The following is a 24010-nucleotide window of genomic DNA, read 5'->3' as shown; positions in this document are numbered from 1 at the left end:
GCTAAACGGTATGTTTTTTGCAAAAAAAATTCTGTAAAAAAATTATTTAAAAAAATCATACTAATCTATTTCTAAAGTATTTTTAATAATAATAATTTTTAAAAATATTTTTAATAATATTAATTAATTAATCATAGAAGGTTTCCAATCCTAGCAATTAAACACAGCCTCAATATCGTTACGGCAGTAGAGCAAGACGAAAGCCCATCTCATCGTTGGGCCCGGCCCATCATGCCGCGAGGCCAGGACGACCTCGGCCCATTAGGCCCACGATCGATGAATAAAACGCAGGGCTCACGCGGTCACGAATCCCGGAGGTGATTAACACAAACCGGCCAAAAAGCCCAACGCGCCGCACGCCACCGCCACCCTCTTCTTCCTCCTCTCGCTCCCTCCCTCCTCCGTCTCCGCCTTCTCCTCCAAGCTTCCTCCTCGGCCTCGCCGCGCGCGAGCCCTCGTCGCCGGATTCCCCAGCTCGAGCGCGCGCTGGGTTCGAGATTCCGAGCACGCGCGCGGTGCTCCGGTGAGTTCTCGCACCCGCATTTCCTCCCCCCCTCTCTCTGTGATGCTTTGCTGCTCGTCGCCGACGCGGGGGGTTTGATTTGATCGCGCGCTTTTGGGTGGGGGTTTATTGGTTCGCGAATCCGCGGCGGGGCGCGGGTGGTTGCTGGTCGTCCTCGCCGGAATGGTTCGATTATTGGTGGAGTTCTCTCTCGGTTTCTCCGATTATTTCGGTTTCTAGTCCCTAGAATCTCCTCGCGTTGTTCTTCCCTTGCTTAATTAATGGCCCAAATGCTGCTCGCCCCTTGCTCTCCTATGGTGGAGTTCTCTCGGAATTTTTTTCCCGATTTCTTTCGGTTTTTTCTTGGTTTGGTTGCTCCTCGCGCTGTTATTGGTTGCTCCTCGCGGTCTCCTTTTTTGGTGAACTCATGCGGCGTGCTTTGAGGTTTATGGATTTTTCCCTAATTCGTTCTGGTTTTCTTCGGGGTTTATTGATTCACGCGAGATTTTTTGGCTTGTGGTTGTTGCAATTGCAGACGTGATGGACGACGAGAAGAGGCCGAGGGTGGGGGATACTGCCGAGAGCCCGCGGAAATCCCCGCGCCTGGTGCACCGAATTCCGACGACGACAGATCAGGCCGAATCTGGAGTCGGTCTCAAGTCCTTGCTTGGGTTGATCAAAAACAATCCGAGCAAGGAGCTCGATGACCCAAATGCTGCCTCTCTCGGTGAACTTCTATGATCTTGTTCTCCTCCTCCTCCTATTTTCGCTTTCTTCAGTTCTTGGTTCATGTTCTCATCCCTAGTCCTTACCGATAATTTGGGGTTTCTGGATTCACGCGAGTTTTTTTGGCTTTTGATTCTTGCAATTTCAGGCGTGATAGACGTGGAGAAGAAGGCAGCAAGGCCAGGGGATACTGCGGCAACGGCGCTGGATGTGAACGATTGGTGGGAGAAAGTCGTGGCGTTACAATGGATGGCATCGGTCGGCGGCGACTGCCGTGCTCGGCGGTGCCGGCACGTCTTGTATGGGGAGGATGACATTAATTTGGCCATAGCACTGATCAAGACCTGCGATGACACCCCAATGTGTAATGCTGACAATTGTGGCAATACTGAGGGGAGGGAAATCTCGGCGTGCTTGGATTGCGAATCGCGTTTCTGCACTACACACGGGAAATGGCACGCCTCGGTCAACAAGCATTGGGTTGCTTTGGTGTACAAAAAGCCACATGTGGCGTATTGCTTCGCGTGTGAAGAGTGCTATTTCATCAGAACTGAGCATTTTGGGGTGGTAATGGACAACGAGGATGACTATTTCATCAGTTTACGTGAGGAGGATGAGAAGGGAATGAGAGTTGACAATGTGGCAGGTGATCATGCATCTGGGTCAGTTATTGGGCATGCCTGTCCTATTAAAGGGATACCGAATCTTGGAAATACATGCTACTTGAATTCATTGCTGCAGTGCCTCCTTGTGCTTGGAAGACTGCGGGCAGGGATATTAGGACTAGATGCTCCATTGGGGCTCCTTGGTAGCTCACTGCGATCTCTCTTTGATGATGCAGACAGTGTAAATAATGCAGGAGGCCTGCTGGACCCAGAGAAGCTCTTGGCTTGTGTACGCATGCTGAACCCAGAGTTTAAAGGCAATGGTATGCATGATAGCCAGGAAGCACTTTGCATTTTGCGCACTGGTTTGGACAAGGAGGAGAGGGCAATGAAGCTGTCTAACATGCAAGCCGGTGCTCCCAGTGCAGTGGCTCCTACAGTTATTGATTCCATTTTTGGCGGTCAGCTGTCTGTTACCAGTTCATGCAAACATTGCTCAGTTAGATCACTTTCCCATGATGTATTCCATGATCTCTCAGTGCCACTACCACAGGAGTCTCCAGCCAAAAGTGATGAATTATCACCATGGACTAAAGGTCGCAGATCTCCACGGAAGATTCGTATCAACCTGCTTTCAGCAATAGACAAACACAAAAGTGACAATGAAAAGACTCAGAGTCCTGCTTCAGAATTGGAAGATGTGTTCTTGGTGAAAAGATCAAAGCCTTTAAAAGTTGGTAAGCTTATATGCTTGTGTGCTTAATTAAAGGAAGGGAAAACAATGCTGAACAATCCTACAAATGTGCATGCTGTCTCAGAAGTCAGAACATAGAACTTTTCATGAATGAGCACAGCAACCTTTGATAGTACCAGTATTGTTTGTTAGTTTTTGCTCAAGATAAGAAAAAAGGGCATTTTCTGGAACGGCGCTATCGTACTAGCTACATGAAGAAAAATGTTTAAAGACTTGATTCATACATGGACTGCACAACAGGATGTTTACATTAGCAGGATGTTTCGGCAGTTTTAACATGGCATAGATTTTTGTTACAAGTGTGGCAATAATTATCACCAAGGGGAGATAGCTCGGGGTTTTGAGTCCTTGTTTTCGTATAATAATTTTTTTTCTCCAAATTGTTGGTTAACTTAAGTACATGTGGAGATCTTTGAAGAAAAGAAGCTTCAAATAATCAAATGTAGAGGATAAAGGTTCTCAAACCATGTAGAGAATGAAGATTGCTGGTTTCAGGAAGTAGCTGTTGAGGACAAAACTAAAAACTTATATGCTTGATTCTGCAGATTCTACCAAAGTGGAACAGATATCTCATAGCATGGATGCAGGTGGTCCTTTGCAGACTAGAAAGGATAAGGTCCAAGGAAAGGTTGTTGATGTCCTTCCCCGCATTCCAGAAGATCCTGCTTCACCATCATTTGTTTCTCCACTAAGCGAAGAGAAAAATGACAGTGCTGTTCAACCAGAGGTTAGTACAGAAGCCAAGATGACCGCTTCCTCAGCAAAAGTTACTACAAAAGACAAGGGGAAAACTCAGATTAGCGATGTTGTTTATGACAAGGCACATGATATCAACTCTCTTGCATCGATTGAGAAATGCTTGGAATTGTATCTTGAAACAGAGATAGAATGGACCTGTGAGAACTGCTCCAAAGTTCTTAAGAAGCCAGGCATCATGTCAAGTACTAAGGAGGACACAACAGCTGGAGACCAGAGTGAACAGTTAGAGAAGAGTGCACACCAAGTGGAAGAAAACCAAAATGAGCAGAAAGATAAGAATGAATGTCCCATTCAAACACGTCTTATTCGCAAGTTGCCACCTGTATTGACCATTCATCTGATGAGATATTTGGAGGATTTAACGAAGGTGATAGGACATGTGAGCTTTAAGGAAATCCTTGATGTGGGGCAGTTCATGGATCCCAGGTAGTGACAAGTGACAACTGCATCTGTTTTTTTCCGAAAACATATGACTGATGATGTTTATTAGATTTCTGTTTGTTCTATGCCCGTGTAATTAAGTTTCTTATTTGTAGTAAGCTGATAAATGTTATTTTTCTCAATTTGTTCCCATTTGTTTTACACTTCTCCCCTAAAAGAATGCTTTCAGATGACACTAGCATTGCAGGTCAAAGTAATTTAGTCCATTTCTCATGTTTTCTTGCTATGAGTATGTGGATTATTGTATGGTGTGTCAAGTTGTAATCTAGATTCTAGATGTCTCCTGTAAAATTAACCATAGTTAAATAAGAAATGGTGTGCTTCTTGATGGCTGTCTAGCTCCCTTTGCAAGTAAATTTCAATTGTTACGCTGATATTATGAAATGATTACAACGAAACAAGGTGACAACGTGAATGATTCTGCTACATTTGGGGAATTTAATTGTGATTTGGGTAATCAAATAATTTGAATTTTGGGTGATTTTAACATCCCGATCTGATTGTACTCTCTTGCTCTTGCCTACCCTTTACAGTCAGATCAGATCATACATCCTTAGATTAACTCTAGGCTAGAAGCTTTTAGCTCTTTTTCTTTAGGGGTGTGCCTTCAAATGGCTAACCTGGAAACCTTTTTATTTTGTTAGAAGTCCGGGCTGTTCGATATAGTTCTGTTCTTGTTTCAGTATTTTAGTGTATGATGGATATAAACAAACCTAACATTTTCCATTGGATTGTTGAAATTATGACTGTTTATTTGTTGATTTTCATAACATCATGGTTATTTGCTTAAGATGATTTAGACCAGTCTTTTTAACTGACAGATATCTCGCTAACAATATTCAGTTACAAGGACAGGCGTTCTGTTATTTACATCGAGCTATAATGAGTTAAAAGCCTTAGATCTGCTCTGATCATCTTTATTTTCTCTAATCTTCAGCTCTGAGGACAGAGATAATTCCCGCTATCGTCTAGTTGGTTTTGTTGAGCACCTGGGCCCTAGCATGTATGCAGGGCATTATGTTGCTTATGTGAGACCAAGTCCTCCGCAGCAGACCAATGGCTCTTCCTCATGGTTTCGTGCAAGTGATACCGATATCACAGAAGTCTCTTTAGAAGAAGTTCTCAAGCGCGAGGCTTACCTTCTTTTCTATGAGAGGATTGAAGGCTAAGGTGTCTGGAATCCTGTATCCACCAGCTGCTAATCAGAATAGCAATCACAAAGGAAGCAGATGTTTTCAGATTATCAAGCATTATTTGGGCACGAAGGATTCAATTTTAATCAGTGTACATACTGTACTGACGTAGGCTCGTGATCAAGTTGAATTTCGTTGCTTTTGTCTGAGTCATTGCATGAGCGCAACACGTACATACCAGTTGAGAGATTTGGGTTGTTCTTGAACAACTGATTATTTCCACTTCTCTTTTGTCCATGAGGACGATATTAGGAATTCATTTGAAAAGAAAACATCAAAGTTGGACATTTTGCATTAGAGGATTGAGCAAGATGAATATATAGGCACTGGTACAATTTTGTCGGATGTTACTGTTACTTGTAGTTACTTTACAGTACTGTAAAATCAGGAACACATTTTCTTTTATACCTTGAGCTTTGCCTCAATAATTTTTGTGATGGCAAGATACATTGTATGCAAGATGATTCAGATACAATCATATATCTTGAGAAGTAGTAGAGATAACAAGAGCAATTCTTTGGACCTATCTTTTCTGAACGGATACAATGTTTTTTTTTTGAAAGGAAAGAATGGATACAATGTGACATGCAATTAGAGTATGAGACCCTACTGCTCCGCTGATGTCTTGATGATGAGATGGACATTTGCTTTGTTTGCATCACTGCTGTTCTTCTGAAGCAATCAAGAGGAGGATTTGTTTTTAACTAACTCTCTTGGAGGTGTCAATTTATAGCGTTGGTGTTGCCCAAGTGTTGTGCAATCGAGTTGGCCTGACATCACGAATGAAAAAACTGAACCTCATTTGGAAAAGAAAAGCATAAAAAGGAGAACATGGAATTCTGGAAAGAGGGTTCTTTTAAGTAAATTTAAGATAACTTAAAGTTGCATAATCCAACCTTAGTATAACTTGTGGCATGCAACCCTGAATTTCTGATATTATAGTCCCAGGATTCCAGAAAATCCACACCCATATAATCCAGATAATATATTTAATTAAATTTTCATGCCATAAGGTGTCTACAGAATTTTAAATTATTTGTTTTTTAAAATTCAGATGATTGGGTTAACTCTCTATTACTTTGAAATATTATTTCACATATCATAAACTCTGCGGTTATATGCCATGAGTATATACATGCTTTCTATTAAAAAGATACTAAATGCTATTTCTAGCATAGTAGTTTTTCCAAAAATGAAGCTATTTATCTACCCACCTGTCATCATCTTTACCAATCACACACATTATCCACTAATTTTCTCATCTACTTTCTCTACTTAACTAATCACAACTTTCCTTCATTATTTTCACCTACTTTTTTAATATCCGTGGTCAAACCATTTTAGGACGAAGGTAGTATACGTGACATTTCGAAATTTACTTTCATTTTTTACAGGAGGAAATATATACTTTCCATGGGCTCCGTTGAACTCACGACGGCCACCTAGGCCCATTTAGCCCAATATACACCCACCCGAGCGCCGCCGTCCCCGACCAGCGACGCCGCCTTCGCCGCTCTCCCCCCCTCCTCTCCTCCTCCAACTTCTCGCCGTCGTCGTCGCCGTCGCCGTCGCGGACGCCTCACCCCGCGGCGCTAGTCGACTCCGGGTCCTCCTCGCTTCTTCCGGTAAGTTTCCTCCCACATTTCCACACACCCCCTAAACCCCGCTGTTCGTCGCCGATGGGCGGTTTGATCGGTGGGTGTTGGTGTTTTTTTTTCTATTTTTTTTGGTGTGCGGATTCGCCGCGGCGCTGTTCATGTTCGATTTCCGATCCTGTTGGTGGATTCTCACTTTTTTTTTGGCTATGTTGATTGATCTCGCTAATCTGTAGGGTTTGAATTGGGGTTTAAGACGCGATGGAAGAGGGGAAGAGGGCAAGGGCGGCGGATACTGCCGGGAGCCCGTGGAAATCCCCGCGCCTGGAGCCGCCGGCTGCGTCGGCGTCGGCGGCGGCGGACGATTCTGAGTGGTTCCAGGCGATGTTGCTGGAGGCCAGCGGCACCGGCGTTGAGCGGTGCGAGCACTTCATGTCTGACCAGGATCACGTCGATTACATCGTGTCGGGGCTCAGGTTCTCCGAGGACGTCCCGGTGTGCGGTGATTACACCTGCGACGTCACCGCGGCGAACGATATCATGGTGTGCTTGGAATGCGAGTTGCGCCTCTGCGCCAACCACGCCTGTATCCACGCCATGCACGAAGAAGAGCATTCGATTGCTTTGTACTATGAGAGATTGAATCGGGTGTACTGCTTCAAGTGTGAAGAAGCCTATGACATCGGTGTTAAGGATGATGATGGGGGGATGACTGACAACAATGGGGTGCCGCGCGAAGAGAGCCCAGCGAAATCAGCGTTAAGGATGATGATGGGGGAAAGCCTACGACAGAGGTCACATGTGTCTGGGTTAGCTGATGGGCATGCCCATGCTATCAAAGGGATACTGAATCTTGGAAACACCTGCTACTTGAATTCATTGGTGCAGTGCCTCCTTGTGCTTGGAAAGCTGCGGGCAAGGATGTTAGGACCGGACACTCCACTGGGGACCCTTGGTACAATACTGTACGATCTTTTTGATCAGACATACGGTGTGAACAATACAGGAGGCCTGCTGGACATGACTTGGCTCTTGGCTTATGTACGCAAGTCGGACTCACGGTTCATAGGAGCTTTTATGCAAGATAACCATGAATTGCTTTGCTGTTTGCGAAAAAAATTGGATGAGGAGGACAGGGGGACAAATCCTCCTAACATGCAAGATGATGCAGTGACTCCTACAGTTACTGATTCCATTTTTGGTGGTCAGCTGTCTTCTCACATATCGTGTAAATGTTGCTCATTTAGTTCAGTTTCACATGTTGCATTCCATGATCTCTCGGTGCCCCTTCCACCAACTCAATCCAAAAGTATTGCATCTCCACCGAGGACTAAAGGATATAAATCTCAACAGAAGATCCATGCTGAACTAGAAGTTGACAAGCGTAACCCAGAAAAGATTCATACTATTGCTGAAGACAGTGATTCTCAAAGTCCTTCAGAATTGGAAGATGTGGTATTGGTGAAAACTTCTGAGCCTTTGAAAGTTGGTAAGTTTATGTGCTCCTGTGCCTAATGAAAGGAAAGGAAAACAATGTTCAACATTCCTGCAACATTTTTTTTAACAGTGCCTGCAACATGTTGGGTGTCTCAGAACATGGAATTTTTCTTGAGTGAATGCAGAAAACTCTGATATTACCACAATTATTTGTTAGTTTTTGCTCAATATAAGAAAAAGGGCATTTTTCGGAAAGAGTTAATGGCTTGACTGTTAAATATACTACAGAAATATTAGAACCTGCAGGATGTTTCTGCAATTATAGCATGTCATAGCTGTATGTTACAGTGCAGTAGTTATTCTTGCCACTGGAAGATAGCTCTAGGTTTTTGAGTTCTCCTTGTCTTCATATAATAAATTTTGCTCCAAATTGTTGGTTAACTTAAAGTACACAGAAATCCTTGAAGAAAAGAAGTTTCAAATAATCAAATATAGAGGATAAAGACTGTATTTCAGACCATGTAGAGAATGATGGTTGCTGATTTCATGAAGATACTGATGAGGACAAAAAAAATTATATGCTTGATTCTGCAGATTCTACTAAAGTTGAACAGATCTTTCATAGCAAGGATGCTGTATGTCGCCCTTTGCAGACTCAGAAGGATAAGGTCCAAGGGGAGACTGTTGATTTCCTTCCTCAAAACATGTTACCTGATGTCAAAGTTGAGGAAATGGATTTGACAAAAACAGATGCCCATGTTCCAGAAGATATAGGGCCTTCACTAAGGAAAGAGAATGCATGGATAGAATCAGGAAGTGATGTAGGGAAAAATGTCAGTGCTGTTCTTGATGATGTGTTCAGTGAGCCAGAAGTTAGTTCAGAAGCCAAGACTGACACTTTCTCAGTAGAAGTTAGGAAAAGTCGGAGTAGTGACATTTCTTGCGATAACGCGCAGGGTATCAACTCTCTTGCATCAATAGACAAGTATTTGGAATTGCATTTTGAAGCAGAGATGGTAGAATGGACTTGTGAGAGTTGCTCCAAGGTTGCTCAGAAGCCAGGCATCAATCTAGGTAAATACAGTAATCCTATGATGTCAAGTACCAATGAGGACATAACAGTTGATGGAGACCAGAGTGAACTGTCAGAGAAGATAACATGCCGAAGCGAGCAATCCAACGGAAGACCTGAATGCCATGAAGGTGTTCAAGAAGCTGAACCTAGTTGCATTCCAGCTGAGAAACAGGCCAACCTGTTGAGCGGCCAGGATCAAAATGCCAGCATACTAAGTGAGGAAAGGGGGGAGCAAGTAAAGCTTCATCATGGTGCACACCAAGTGGAAGAAAACCAAAATGAGCAGAAAGATTGGAATAAAGGTGGAATTAAAAAACATTTTATTAGCAAGCTGCCACCTGTATTAGTCATTCATCTGATGAGATCTTTGTTGGGACCTCATAAGGTGATAGGACATGTGAGATTTAAGGAGATCCTTGATATGGGTCTGTTTATGGACCCCAGGTACCGTCGTACCGATACCTCATCTCTGTTTTTTTTTTTTTGAAAATATATTGGCATTGGCGTTCAACGACTTCTAATTGTGTTAAGCCAATTTAAATATCTATCTTATTGGCAGTAAGCCAATTAATATTTTTTTTATTAATTTGTTCCTACTTTAAGAATACACCTCTAGCACAAAATGATGCTTTTAGATGACACCAGCATTTCATATCAATGAGTAATTTATGTTTCCTTGTTCTGCTGTTATGAGCATGTGGATTGTTGTACTGTGTGTGCAATGCTTTTTATTTGTCCAATTCAACCTGTAAAGCTCTAAATTGAGCAATCTCCTGTTCCACGCAAAAAATGAATTGACACCAGAGTACCAGACTGCTGTATTTTCCTGGTATAACCAGTTCGTTTTGTGTAGCATAAAGGTTGTTTAGGACATGGGATAGCACTGCTCTTGTTTCTTGCTGACAGACCAACATGGATTAATGATAAAACCAATGTTTTAATTGTCATGGGAGCATTTGGTATGGAATAGCTCATTAAGTAGGCAATGAGACAATTTGGACTATGACAAATTGGCAGTAAAGTGAATAGACATTCTTAAGCTGCAGCAGATCAATGAACCCCCTCCCACATGGGATTTACTGAACATTATTAACCCATTTAGGATTTTTCCCTAGGTGCACCTGTGAATGGCTGTCTGGCACCCTTGCTAGTAAAATTTTGAATGGCTGTCTGGCACCCTTGCTAGTAAAATTTCAATGGTTATGCTCTTATTATGTGAAATGTGAAAAAAGAAAACAAGGTGATAATGTGAATGATTCAACTGTAGTGGGGAGTCAAGTGCGATTTGATTTTAACAGCATGGTTTGACTGTACTCTGCTTTCTTGCTCATCCTACCTTTAGAGTTTAGAGTCATCTATTGTACACCCTCTCTAACTCTAGGTGTGTTTATATGATATCACACTCATTTTCCTACCTAAATCAACCCACTGTAACAGAGTATCATTGACTACACTGGATTTTTTCAATCACAATCTAATTAAAATCCAATTTATAATATCTAGGAACTTCTATTCTTTCCTTTTCTTTTGTCGGTGTGTGCCCTCAAATAACTAACCAGGCAGCACTTTTATTTGTTAAAAAACTGAATTGTTTGACATACTTTTTGTTTCAGTATTTTTAGTGTATGGTGGACTCGTAAACCTAATACCTGTTTAAATTATCACAGTGTGTCTTATTTGTTGATTATTTTTGTAACATTACATGGTTATTCACTTAAGATGATCTATACTAGTAGTATTTTGTATAATAGAATAATTATTAACAATATTCAATACAAGGATATTAACACAAGAAAGATGTTTGCTGTTTACATGTAGCTATAATGAGTTAAAATCTGCTTTTCATCGTTTTTTATTTTTTCTAATCTTTCAGTTCAGAAGACAAAGATAATCTCAGCTATCGTCTAGTTGGTGTTGTTGAGCACCGCGGCCTTGGCAACGATGCAGGGCACTTCCTTGCTTATGTGAGAGCAAGTCCTCGGCAGGAGACCAGTGGCTCCTCCTCATGGTTTCGTGCAAGTGATGACAGCATCAGAGAAGTCTCTTTAGAAGAAGTTCTCAAGTGCGAGGCTTATCTTCTTTTCTATGAGAGGATGGAAAACTGAGATGTCCAGAATTCAACTAATCAGAATAGCAATCACAAAGGAAGCAGGTGTGCCAGATTGTCAAGCGTTCTTTGGACGACCAAGAATCCAATTCTAATCAGGTTAATTTGGCTGAGTCATTTCAGGGCTTCAATTTGATCGCGACATGGGCATGCTAAGGGATTTCAGTTGTTCTTGACCATCTGATCTGCTTACATGCATGCATATCCATCCTTTTTATGTTATGAATGCGTTAGGATTCCATTTGAAAACAGAAATTAGTATAGTTGGACATATAGCGTTAGAGAATTGAACAAGGTTACTATATAGGCACAGGTAACAGTTACACCCCTGGTACAGTTTTTGTGGATGTTGCTGTTATTTGCAATTACTTTACAGTACTATAGAGAAATGGAACATTTACTTTGAAATTTGCCTCAATATTTTTGTGATGGCAAGATACATCATATGCAAGATGATACAAACTTGAACCTTGAAATAGCAATAACAAGTGCACTTTTTTTTTCTTTCTTCCCTTGTTTTCTAGATGGACATTATGTAACACCTAATGATCTCCAATTCTCCATTGATGATGAGAGACATGTGCTGTGTTAGCAAAAAATATTTTCTCCCTAACAGGCCCCATATGGGTAGAGGAAAGAACAAAAAAAAAAGGGGGTCCATTTTATATGTTCCATTCATATTTCTCAATCGCAAAATCAGATATCAATTGTCGTTAAACTGTTAAAACTAGTATAAGTCTAAACCAGTGTAAGTCAAGTTGCAAAATCACGATGTGGCCCGATTTAATTCTGCCTGGGATGCTAGAGATAGAGTAGAGGAAACGGATCATGATGCTAGGGGAAGGGGAGACAAGGAGCTCGAGCTAACGTGGCTGCTTAAGCCAATCGCTATTCATCTGCGTCCACCAAGGGTAGAGGAGGAGGAAGAGATGTTAATGACATATTGGTCCCACTATTTTCTTTCTAATTGTATTCATCCAATAGACGTCACGTAGGAGATGACAACCGGTTCAATACACCATGTGGGTGTCACGTTAATCATCAAAAAGCACCATCCGAAACTATCTATGGATTTTAAGGGTGTGTTTGGTTGTAGGCAAGTTATGGTAGTCACAAAAGTGTGGTGAATAAATTGCTAGCCACAGAGTATGGTAAAATTGGTAAGAAAATTAAGTCTATGACATATATGACATGCTGTTGAAAAAGTGTGGCGAGTCACAACTGTGACAGTGAACTAAACACATATCTAACAAACTGTGGCAATAAAAAATGTAGTGTGGCAAAATGTGGCCATGAACCTAACACCCCTGCATCAACTTTAAAAGTTAAAGATGCTGGTTCTGTGGTTGAATTATCGGTGGGGAGAAGGCCCAGTTAATGCTACTTGTCGTCTCATTTAATTTGCTATAGTCCACAACTAACGTTAGGCAAGTTATGGTAGTCACAAAAGTGTGGTGAATAAATTGCTAGCCACAGAGTGTGGTAAAATTGGTAAGAAAATTAAGTCTATGACATATAGGACATGCTGTTGAAAAAGTGTGGCGAGTCACAACTGTGACAGTTAACTAAACACATATCTAACAAACTGTGTCAATAAAAAATGTAGTTTGGCAAAATGTGGCAATGAACCTAACACCCCTGCATCAGCTTTAAAAGTTAAAGATGTTGGTTCTGTGGTTGAATTATCGGTGGGGAGAAGGCCCAGTTAATGCTACTTGTCGTCTCCTTTAATTTGCTATAGTCCACAACTAACGTTAGGCAAGTTATGGTAGTCACAAAAGTGTGGTGAATAAATTGCTAGCCACAGAGTGTGGTAAAATTGGTAAGAAAATTAAGTCTATGACATATAGGACATGCTGTTGAAAAAGTGTGGCGAGTCACAACTGTGACAGTGAACTAAACACATATCTAATAAACTGTGGCAATAAAAAATGTAGTGTGGCAAAATGTGGCCATGAACCTAACACCCCTGCATCAGCTTTAATTTGCTGTGGTTGAATTATCGGTGGGGAGAAGGCCCAGTTAATGCTACTTGTCGTCTCCTTTAATTTGCTATAGTCCAGTAGGACATCCTAGGTACTCACTACTCAGTCCTTCACTCCTTTGTCGTCGATTCGTTCGTGGTGCTCTTAAATATCTTCGAAATATAGGGCCTGTTCACTTTGGTGTCATTTTCAACCTTACTAAATTTTAGTAAAGTTGCCAAAAAAGTGGCTACATTTAGTTTGCTGCTAAATTTTGGTAACTATATAAGAAATCTTGCCAAAATTTTGGCAAGTTACCATGCCAAAATGCCAAAATTTGATAAGGTTTTTTTTTGGCAGCAAAGTGAACATGCCCATATATATCACGGGTTAAGGAGATGGACGGTTTGGATTTCGCTATCTTTTGCAAATCATGCAATAGTTTGTTTTTGTTTTTTGTTTTTTGTTTTTTTTTCGGGGATAATTGTGCCATAGTTAGTGGCCTCTCTGCCTCACTCGACATGAACAAGAACAGCAGCAGCAGGAGGAGACGAGGGCAATAACAGCAGCAGCATTTTCTGATTCTTCTCAATTGGAGAGAGTGCTCAGTGCTCTCCTATAAATCCTACTAGCACTAGCACACCCAAAGCGACCAACGAGTGATCCGATCCGATGGACAGTCGCCGTCCCTTGCTTATTCCGAATGAGGGTGACGAGCCGCCGCCGCAGCCGCCGGAGCCGCCGCTCGCCGGCGTGTCCGACTTCCGAGGGCGGCCGGTCTACCGCGCCACCTCAGGCGGCTGGCGCTCCGCACTGTTCGTCGCCAGTGAGCGTGTACTGCGTATACCGATGTTTGTTCGGTTTGGTTAATTTTGTTCCTTAATTTGCAAAGTTTGATTAGATTTCATGAGAGATTAATTGATTAATGAATTGTTGCAGTGTTGGAGATGGGCTGCAGCTTCTCCTACTACGGCGTGTCGGCGAACCTGATCAGCTACCTGACGGGGCCGCTGGGGCAATCGAACGCGTCGGCGGCGAACGCGTGGTCGGGGACGGCGCGCATGCTCCCTCTCCTCGGCGCCGTCCTCGCCGACTCCTTCTCGGCCGCTACCCATTCATCCTCCTCGCCTGCACCCTCTACGTCATGGTAATATTTTATTTATTATTTACTATATATTCCTCCATCCATTTGTTATTATTTATTGTTAAGATTGTAAATAAAACTGGTCACTCTTGTTTTTTCCAACTCCCACCCAAAGTCAATTTGCTGCAAAGGCTGACCCACCAAATCCATCCGTGCACGCAAATAAACAAAGGCTAGATCAGCCAGCTCGATACCTGTTGTACTCTCTGTCTTAAAAAAAATATAAATTCTAGCTATGATTCTGAATATTTAATTTTTTTAGACGGAGGGTGTAGTTTAAAGCAGAAAGATGAACTTGAATAACTTGAGGGTTGAAGGCAACGGCGATGAGCCGATGAGTAGTGACAATCAACTACGGTCATGCTCTTTCCTTCTTATTGAATAATGCATTATAAGAAGTGAAATTATTATTAAGGATAAAATTGAAAAGGTTTTGAATAAGACAACTAACACTCCGTAATGATAAGTATTTTGGAACAAAATTTAAATTCTAAAAAGAAGTAATTTAGGATAAAGGTAGTACTATTCTAAAGAGAAGTAATTTAGGATAAAGGTAGTACTATGGGTACACGTTGGCTGATTGGCTCCATAATGATAAGTATTTATCAAAAAAGGGTTTGGGTGATTGGCCTTTGTAACAAATCAGCTTTTGAGGGTAAATTCAAAACAGAAGTGATAATTTGGTGGTTTATTCAATTTTGTCAATGTTAATTTAGTACTTACCACTCCTCGATGAATAATAATGGAGTAGCACCCCGTATATGCCAGCATGTCTGCCATGAAATTCGTGTTACTTCTACTAATACTCCTCTGACCACTTGTTATATTGCCCATTAACGTACGAACACAATTAGTAATTGATAGTACAGTACTAGTAATCATCATCAGGACAAAAATATAATGGAAAAGATAGAAATGTGCATATCGATCTGCATCTGCAAGCAACAAAGACGTGGATGACGCGTATTAATTAGTACAAGCACTGTCAAAAGAAGAAAACTCTCTGCTCACACATTTGGTCCATCCAATTAATTAAGCCCTGTTTGATTCAGCTTATAATTATTATAATCTAGATTATTATGAGTAAGCTAAAACAAACAGATAGCTTATTATAATAGATTATTATAATATATAAGCCAGATTACTATAATTTGGTAAGCCACTCTAAAGATGCTTATTTTAGATTATTGGATGACTAACAACTAACAAACAGATAATAATCCAGAGAAACAAACAACTAGCAGCTTATTCTATATCGGCTTATTATAATCCAGCTTATAATAATCTAGTTCTATAATCTAGATTATAATAATTTTAAGCTGAAACAAACATGGACTAAGTACTTATATATCTGACCCTTTCGCAACTGAGCGATCAAATCAAACACTGTCACCATCTCCCTGCTCCACCTTATCTTAATCCTATCTTAAAAATGTTACTCCCACTGGTAGAGTATTAATCTTACTCACTAATATGCGTGCATTCTTAAAATAAACAACAAATGTGATTTAATTGAAATGAACGTGCGTACGTCCGTTCGAGAGTGATCAGTACCCTTCTCCGAAAAATTCAAATACAAATTTTAAAAATAAATTAATTTGATATTTCAAGCAACTTTATATAAATTTTTTTTACAAAGAATACACCATTTTAACAATTTAAAAAATGCTAAGAAAAATCTATATCTTAAGTAGAATTAAATGGACAAAGGTTTTGAGAAGAGGAGTTATTAGGTAGGGAAACTTGAACGGCGGAAGATTATTATTGGTTGAAAAAATGATATATATATATATATATATATATATATATATATATATATATATATATATATATATATATATATATATATATATATATATATATATATATATATATATATATATATATATATATATATATATATATAAACTACGTACAAAGGAGTTATATTTTATGATAAATTTTAAAGGTAAAAACTTATTACTACAAATATTTTAGAACGGATAAATACAAAATTGATTGGATTTCACGCGCATGGGCGCATGATTGCAGGGGCTTGGCATGCTGACTGTGGCGTCCTCGCTGCCGGCGTGCGCCGCCACCGCCGCCGCCGCCGCCGCCTGCCGTCCTTCCATGGCACAGGTGATCTTCGTCTACGTTTCGCTCTACCTCGTCGCCTTCGCTCAGGGATTCGACAAGCCATGCGGGTTGGCGTTCGGCGCCGAGCAATTCGACCCGGGCCACCCCAGGGAGAGCGCCGCCCGCAGCTCCCTCTTCAACTGGTGGTTCTTCTCCATGGCCGTCGGCGTCGCCGTCGCCATCGCCGCCGTCAGCTACGTCCAGGAGAACGTCGGCTGGGGCGTCCCCTTCGCCGTCGTGTCCTGCGCCTCCGCCGTCTTCCTCCTCGGCACCCCCACCTACCGCCTCTACGCGCCGCCCCGTCCCGACACCGCCATGGATGGCAAGCGATCGTCGTCGTCGGAGGAGGATGCGCGTGGCGCGCTGCGGCGCCTGCTTCCGATATGGGCGGCGTGCGTGGCGTACGGCGTGGCGGACGCGCAGATCATGACGCTGTTCAACAAGCAGGGGCGGATGCTGGACCGCCGCATCGGCGGCGTGGAGCTGCCGCCCGCCGCGCTCCAGACGATCGGGCCGGCGACCATCGTGCTGTTCGTGCCCATCTACGACCGCGCGGTGGTGCCGGCGCTGCGGCGCGCGACGGGCAACCCGAGCGGGCTGACGACGCTGCAGCGGACGGGGGCGGGGCTGGCGACGTCGCTGGCGGCGGTGGAGGGGCGCCGGCTGGGGGCGGCGCGGGCGGGGCGGCGGCCGGCGATGAGCTGGGCGTGGCTGGTGCCGCAGTACGCGTCGATGGGGGTGGCCGACGTGCTGGCGGCGGTGGGGATGCAGGAGTTCTTCCACGGCGAGATGCCGGAGGGGCGGCGCAGCGTCGGGCTGGCGCTCTACTGCGGCGCCGTGGGCATCGGCGGCTTCGTCAGCGCCGCGCTCATCGCGGCGCTGGATGGCGTCACCAGGAGGGACGGCGGCGAGGGGTGGTTCGCCGACGACCTCGACCGCGGCCACCTCGACTACTTCTACTGGCTGCTCGCCGGCGTCAGCGCCGTCGCACTCGCGATGTTCCTCTGCTTCGCCCGCTCGTACGCCTACAGGAACAAGACGCTGCTTGTACCATCAAACACCAGTAGTATTAATACTCATCATGCATGATACTAGTACGACGGATCGATGCATGTACGGACAGACAATCCAGATTGCAGACTGATTAATTGATTATGCATCATGTAAATAATTCACCCTCTAATTCATAGTAATTCCATTCCATACTGGCATGCTCAAAAGCAAAGCAGTCATTTGGGTAAAAACTTGCTAGTACTCCAGTTGTATCAAGAAGCAATTGCTTCTTCAAGATATATGCTAAAACAATATAAAATTATAATTATTTTAAAACATAAATAGTACTAGTTTCTTTCTACGCCACGTAGGACGATAGACCAGATCAATGCACCACGTAAGTAGTTTAACCAAAACCAGCGACCAAGGGGAACTTAATTTGCACTAGTTTTATACCTTAGTTGTACTCTATATTCGATTTTGCAGTTGAGTGAACTTTTCAAAAAAAAAACAAACAAAAAAACAAAACAAAACACAAAAGAACTGCCGCTATTCCTCAATTCCACCCCTCCATGTACTCCTTCCATTATATTGGCGTTCATCCAAAACAAAGCAGGGTTAGGTAGCAACCATGCGATCCACGCACATGACCACCTCTCTAACAGGAAACTATTTAAATTTTTTTTAATTTTTTTAACAAGATAAATTAATACGAACATTCTTAATTTAACTTTTACATATTGCCAAAAAAACTATTTTTACTGTTAATATACATTAACAATTTATAATTTAATTTGTTTTTTTTAATTTGTAGAAGTTAAATTTTAACAGTGATATATCACATATACTTCTTAATTTTTTATAATTATTTAGATAGCATGCAAACAATAGAGATATGCCTTCTCGAGAGTTTAAAATCCACTCCCTCTTTCTTTCGGGATTAGGCACCTCTACCTTCAAAGAAACGTGTGTTTGTCATTGTGAACCCGATGAACCATGGACCCACCTATTATCTCAAGAGAAAATCCAAGAAATACCATTGACAAACACCCAAATCTAAAACATGCTATTGACGAGTCCGAGTTTCCACAAAATATTCGTACAAATGATTTAGTATCAGAAATGCCATTGCCGTTAAGGTTTCGTCCATCCTACGCCGTTAAATGCATTGTTTATTCTATAGCACTTAATGGAAGGATGCTAACGGAACCCTAACAACGATGATATTTTAGAGACAAAATCTCTTGTATATTGATATTACATCAAACTTGTATTTATCCATGATATTTGTTGGAATATAAAGTGAATTGCCCGCCTTTTCTCATCAGCTTAAATTTTTGGGTTGAACTGGTCGGTGCATACAACTCAATATGGTATTAGAGCCAGATGTCTCGAGTTCAAATCTGGCTGTCGCGCAATTAAATAAAAGTTGCTGCCCATTTCTATTCCACACTTGCATGCAACTCAATACTAATATTTTTGAAATTGGATGCTTATTAATTACCAACCTCAACTCTCAGTCTCTCTTTCTGGGATTTTCTCAAATCTCAATCTCTCTTTCCAACCCCAACTCTGCCCGACTCCAGTGTCCTCCAAACCCAACACGAGCCGGAACGCCACCGCCTCCCTCCCTCCTCCAAAACCTCTCGGCATCGTTCTCGTCGATTCCGAGCCCTCGTCGCGCATTTCTCCCCCAAACCAAATCCCGCTGCACGTTGCGGCGTTGCCCGATGCGCGCTTGATCCATTGGTTGGTCCTCACCCGGATTGTCTCGATTTCCTCTCTTGTTCTCATCTTTCTTTCGCCTTTCTTGGTTCATGTTCATCCGGAATGTTTATTATCGGATTCTTGCGATTTTTTCTTCCTGTTCCAGAGTCCAGACGGCGATGTATTCGGAGAAGAAGAAGGCAAGGGCGAGGGATGGGGATGGAGATCGGGATGCTGCCGAGAGACGGCGGAAGGGGAAGGCCCCATGCCTGGAGCCGCCGCCGACACCGCCACGCGCGATGGCGGCGGCGGCGGCGGCGGAGGCCGGTCCTTCACGCGGCGGCTGCGTTCCGTCACGGAATCCCTTGAAGGATCCGGGGGATTGCGAGGCGGTGGCCATCAGGGACACCGACGGCGAGGACTGCGGCCACTTCAGCTGCGACATGGACGAGATCGCTGACATCGAGATGGGCATGGCCGCCCGCGGCGACCCGATGTGCGAGCACGAGACGTGCCTGGCCACCGGGAGCAACCTCATGATGGTGTGCCCCGAATGCGGCTGGTGCTTCTGCGTCGGAGGGCTAGCCCACAGGGCCAAGCCGCTGGGGCACATCAGGGAGCATGCCTACCGGAGGGCGCATTGGGTCGCGCTGCGCTGCGAGGATCCGTGTGAGGGTTACTGCTTCGAGTGTGAGGATTCATTGGCAATTGAGAGCCAGATGGTGGCCGATGATGGCGCCGGAGGCGGCGAGGAAGGGTATGGATGTGTTGTCACAGGGATGCCGAATCTTGGGAACACCTGCTACCTGAACGCGCTGCTGCAGTGCCTCCTTGTGCTCGGGAAGCTGCGGGCGAGGATCTTGGGGCCGGGCGCTCCGTCGGGTGTCCTTGGTGACTTGCTGCATGATCTCTTTGTTGGTACAAATGGTCCGAGCTACGCTCGACGCCTGCTGGACCCGGCGATGCTCTTGCGTTGTGTGCGCTTTCGTTACCCGCAGTTCCGAGGCATTGCTATGCAGGACTGTCATGAATTGCTTTGCTGTTTGCGCGATGGTTTGGATGAGGATGAAAGGAAATGGAGGGCTGGTAAGATGCAACAAGGTGCTCCTAGTGCTGTGGCTCCTACGGTTATTGATTCCATATTTGCTGGTCAGCTGTCTGTTACCTTGTCTTGCAAATGTTGCTCGTTTAAGTCAGATTCAGAGGAGGTATTCCATGATCTCTCAATGCCATTACCACCAAAGGGGACTCCAGCCAGAAGTGTTGCATCACCACCACGGAATGGAAGATGCATATCTCAACAGAAGACTCATATGGAACTGTTTCCAGCAATCAACAAGACTAACACCGAAAAGATTCATGCAATTTCTGAAGGCGGTGATGCTCAGGTTCCCGCTTCAGAATCGGAACATATGGTTATGGTGAAAACATCAGAGCCTTTGGAAGTTGGTAAGTTTATGTGTTCCTGTGCCTAACTAAATAATGGAAAACAACGTTGAACGGGCCTTCAAGCACGCAAGGTGAAACAGAAGATGAATTTTTCATTAATGAATGATTGAATGGAGCAGACCATGATAGTACAACTATTGTTTGTTATTTTGTTGCTTGACATGACAAGGACATTTTTCAGAGAAGAGCCCTTCTAGTAGCTAAATAGAGAATATTTCTTTGGTATGGTTCATACATGGACTGCACAAATGTCAGAACCTTCAGGATGACAGCATTATACAAACGGGATGTTCCAGCAGTTTTTGCTGAGTCCTTGTGCTCGTATAATAAATGTTACTCAGCTTTGTTGGTTAACTTAAGTACATGGTCCATGAAGAAAATAAGCTTCAAACAATCAAATGTAGAGGTTCAAGATTCTCAAACAATGTACAACGGTTCCTGGTTTCATGAAGTTACTTATGACGACAAAACCTAAAACTTATATGCTTGATTCTGCAGATTCTAATCACTTGGAACAGATTTCGCAAAGCAAGGGTGATGTACATGGTCCTTTGCAGGCTCCAACAAGGGAAGAGAACACGTTGATAGCATCAGGCCATGGTGTAGAGAGAACTGTCAGTGCTGTTCTTGATAGCATCAAGCCAGAAGATAGTATAGAAGCCAAGATGGACACTTTGTCAGCAGAAGTTGCTACAGAAGACAAGGGGAAAGATCGAAATCGTGATGCAGTTTATGATAAGGCAGATGATATCAACTCTCTTGCTTCAATCGAGGAAATATTGGAATTGCATTTAAAAGCAGAGATGATAGAAAAGAGGTGTGAAAACTGTTCCAATGCTGATCAGAAGGCAAGCCCTATAAGTGGTAAACATGGTGAACAGCCAGTGGCATGTACCAATGTGAATGGGACAGTTGATGGAGACCAGGATGAACAAGATCAGGGAAGGGGGAAGCAAGTAAATATGGGTCATAGTGCACATCAAGTGGAAGAAAACCAATATGATCGGCCAGATAGGAACAAAGGTGCAATTAAAACATGTCTTTTTAGCAAGTTGCCACCTGTGTTAGCCCTCCATCTCAAGAGAAATTTATGGCCTCTTAAACTTAAAGTGAGTGGACATGTGAGCTTTAAGGAGACCCTTGATGTGAAATTGTTCATGCACCCCAGGTACTGAGTAATTTAGTCTGTCCATTTTTTTGTGTGCTGTTGTTATGAGCATGTTGATAACCGTATACCTTGCACACATTTGTTTCTGTTTGTCCAATTGAAAACCAGAAAAAGCAAAATATGCATGTTTCCGTAGCTGTGGTAAAAACTAAAAATGAATTTCGCTTGCATGGTCAGCTAGTTTTCTTTGGCACAGAAATAGGTTACGACTTAGGATAGCACTGCTCTGTCCTATTTCTGGCAGGCTAACATGATTTAAGACAAAGAAATAGACGCAAACAAAACCGATCTTGTAGTTATCATTGCAACATTCGTTTGGAAGAGCTCCGTAGTTTGCGTTGAGGCAAGTGGACTGTAAAGTGAATAGGCATTCTAAGGCTATGGAACTGCGTCCCCTCCAACATGGGACTTGTGTATATTATTGCTTTTTCTAACCCTATAGAGTCAGGTTACACCCAGTAGAGTAACTCTATGGTCGTTAATATGATATCACCCATCTTGAAGGACAAACTCAATCACTGTAGTAGTTCATCATTGACCACTGGATATTTTTTGGAAAATGACATCCCATTAAAGAAAATCTGAAATGGTATATATAATTGCTTTTTGATTTTTTATTTGTAGGTGATGTGTACCATGAAATGCCTAACCTGTTGAACCTTTTTTATTTCTTAGAATTTGATTTGTTTGATATACTTATGTATTTTTTAATATTTTAATATATGATGGATATATATAAAGTGATATGTTGAAATAGTTTGTAGGGGATTTACTTGTTTATACTTTACATGTTTATTCTCTTAGGATGATTTATACCAGTCTTTTACTTAGATCTGACAGATTTTTTTTCATGAGATGAGATACTGATTTCTTGTTAATAATATTCTGTTCATAAGATATACTCCCTCCGTCCCCAAATATAAGGGTTTTTGTTTGGATGTTACACATTAGTAGGATGTGTCACATCCGGGCAAAAGCCCTTCTATTTTGAGATGGAGGGAGTAACTATATAAGATAAAATAAGACATGCTGTTGTTTACATTGAGCCATAATGAAGTACAGTCTTATATCTGTTTTGATCGTTTTTGTTTTCTCTAATCTTCAGTTCTGAAGACAAAGATAATTCCAGCTACCGTCTAGTTGGTGTTGTTGAGCACCTGGGCCTTTGCATGGATGCAGGGCATTTTGTTGCTTATGTGAGACCAAGTTGCCCGCAGCAGACCAATGGCTCTTCCTTATGGTTTTGTGCAAGTGATGCCGACATCAGAGAAGTCTCTTTAGAAGAAGTTCTCAAGTGCGAAGCTTACCTTCTTTTCTATGAGAGGATTGAAGGCTAAGATGTCTGGATCCTACAGAGTAGCAATCACAAAGGAAGCATATGTTATCAGATTAACAAGCATTCTTTGGACGACCAATGATTCAATTTTAATCAGTGTACATATACTGACGTAGGTTCGTGATCAAGTTGAATCTTGTTGCGTTGGCTTAGTCATTGCAGGACTCCAATTTGACCGCAACATGTACATACCAGTTGAGAGAATTCGGTTGTTCTTGACCAGCTGATATCCCTTTTTTGTCCATGAGTGTATTAATAATTTATTTGAAAACAAACGGCATAGTTGGACATTTTGCATTAGAGAATTTGAGCAAAATCATTATGTAGGCACATGGACAGGTTTTCTTCTTCTTTTTGAAGTAAGCAAAATCATTATGTAGGCACATGCACAGGTTTTTTTTCTTCTTTTTGAAGTAGAAGCACCGGTACAGTTTTGTCGATTGTTACTGTTACCTGTAATTAGTTTACACTAAAGTACTGTGGAAAATATCATTCGCCATGTTGAGTTTTGCCTCAATATTTTTTTATGGCAAAGAGACATTGTATGCAAGATGATTGAGATACACCTTGAGAATTTTGCATTCGTTGAAAAAAACAAACTAGAGACTTGAGCTGGTGATTGTTTAGCCATCGATATAGTTTTGTCGGATGATCTGTTATCTGCAATTGCTTTACAGTGCTGTGGAAAGTTCGAATAGTATATTATCCGCTTCACTTTGCCTCTATTTTTCTTGTGTCAAGGTGCAATTAAAACATGTCTTTTTAGCAAGTTGCCACCTGTGTTAGCCCTCCATCTCAAGAGAAATTTGGGGTCTCTTAATAAGTGAATGGGGCATTAATTTGCATAAAAGATCATATATTTTTGTTTGCAGCTGTACACGATGACGGTTGCATGTGTCCTTTTATCTACCATAGTAAAGAATAGTAGTACAAGATA

The 24010-nt window shown here is 42.4% G+C and overlaps 3 protein-coding genes and 1 pseudogene across 5 annotated transcripts; all 4 read left to right on the top strand.

Moving 5' to 3' along the window:
* The first annotated feature begins 313 nt into the window (after positions 1-313).
* LOC4346107 (ubiquitin carboxyl-terminal hydrolase 2) lies at positions 314-5439 on the top strand. 3 transcript variants are annotated; one of them, XM_066303298.1, is made up of 5 exons: positions 314-523; positions 1038-1229; positions 1377-2644; positions 2744-3772; positions 4725-5439. In XM_066303298.1, the coding sequence occupies exons 4-5, from the start codon at positions 3117-3119 to the stop codon at positions 4954-4956; spliced, it is 888 nt and encodes a 295-aa protein (XP_066159395.1). In that variant the 5' UTR covers positions 314-523; positions 1038-1229; positions 1377-2644; positions 2744-3116; the 3' UTR covers positions 4957-5439. The 3 variants fall into 2 exon arrangements, 2 of the variants coding, with proteins under 2 accessions (XP_066159395.1, XP_015649082.3); XM_015793596.3 differs by lacking the exon at positions 4725-5439 and having other exon boundaries at positions 1377-2996.
* A 1031-nt stretch (positions 5440-6470) lies between these two features.
* On the top strand, positions 6471-11702 carry LOC4346106 (ubiquitin carboxyl-terminal hydrolase 2). The gene is made up of 4 exons (XM_015793495.3): positions 6471-6605; positions 6812-8064; positions 8607-9531; positions 10961-11702. Exons 2-4 carry the CDS (start codon positions 6837-6839, stop codon positions 11190-11192), a joined length of 2385 nt encoding a protein of 794 aa, XP_015648981.1. The 5' UTR covers positions 6471-6605; positions 6812-6836; the 3' UTR covers positions 11193-11702.
* A 1988-nt stretch (positions 11703-13690) lies between these two features.
* On the top strand, positions 13691-17623 carry LOC4346105 (protein NRT1/ PTR FAMILY 5.10-like; annotated as a pseudogene).
* A 1364-nt stretch (positions 17624-18987) lies between these two features.
* Positions 18988-23607, top strand: LOC9270757 (ubiquitin carboxyl-terminal hydrolase 1). Its single transcript, XM_015793028.3, has 3 exons — positions 18988-19162; positions 19287-21737; positions 22843-23607. Exon 2 carries the CDS (start codon positions 19300-19302, stop codon positions 20593-20595), a length of 1296 nt encoding a protein of 431 aa, XP_015648514.1. The 5' UTR covers positions 18988-19162; positions 19287-19299; the 3' UTR covers positions 20596-21737; positions 22843-23607.
* Positions 23608-24010: the final 403 nt, after the last annotated feature.

Source organism: Oryza sativa, chromosome 8, assembly GCF_034140825.1.
Source record: "Oryza sativa Japonica Group chromosome 8, ASM3414082v1".
In the NCBI taxonomy this organism is placed as follows: Eukaryota; Viridiplantae; Streptophyta; class Magnoliopsida; order Poales; family Poaceae; genus Oryza; species Oryza sativa.
This window is presented reverse-complemented; position numbering and strand designations above follow the sequence as displayed.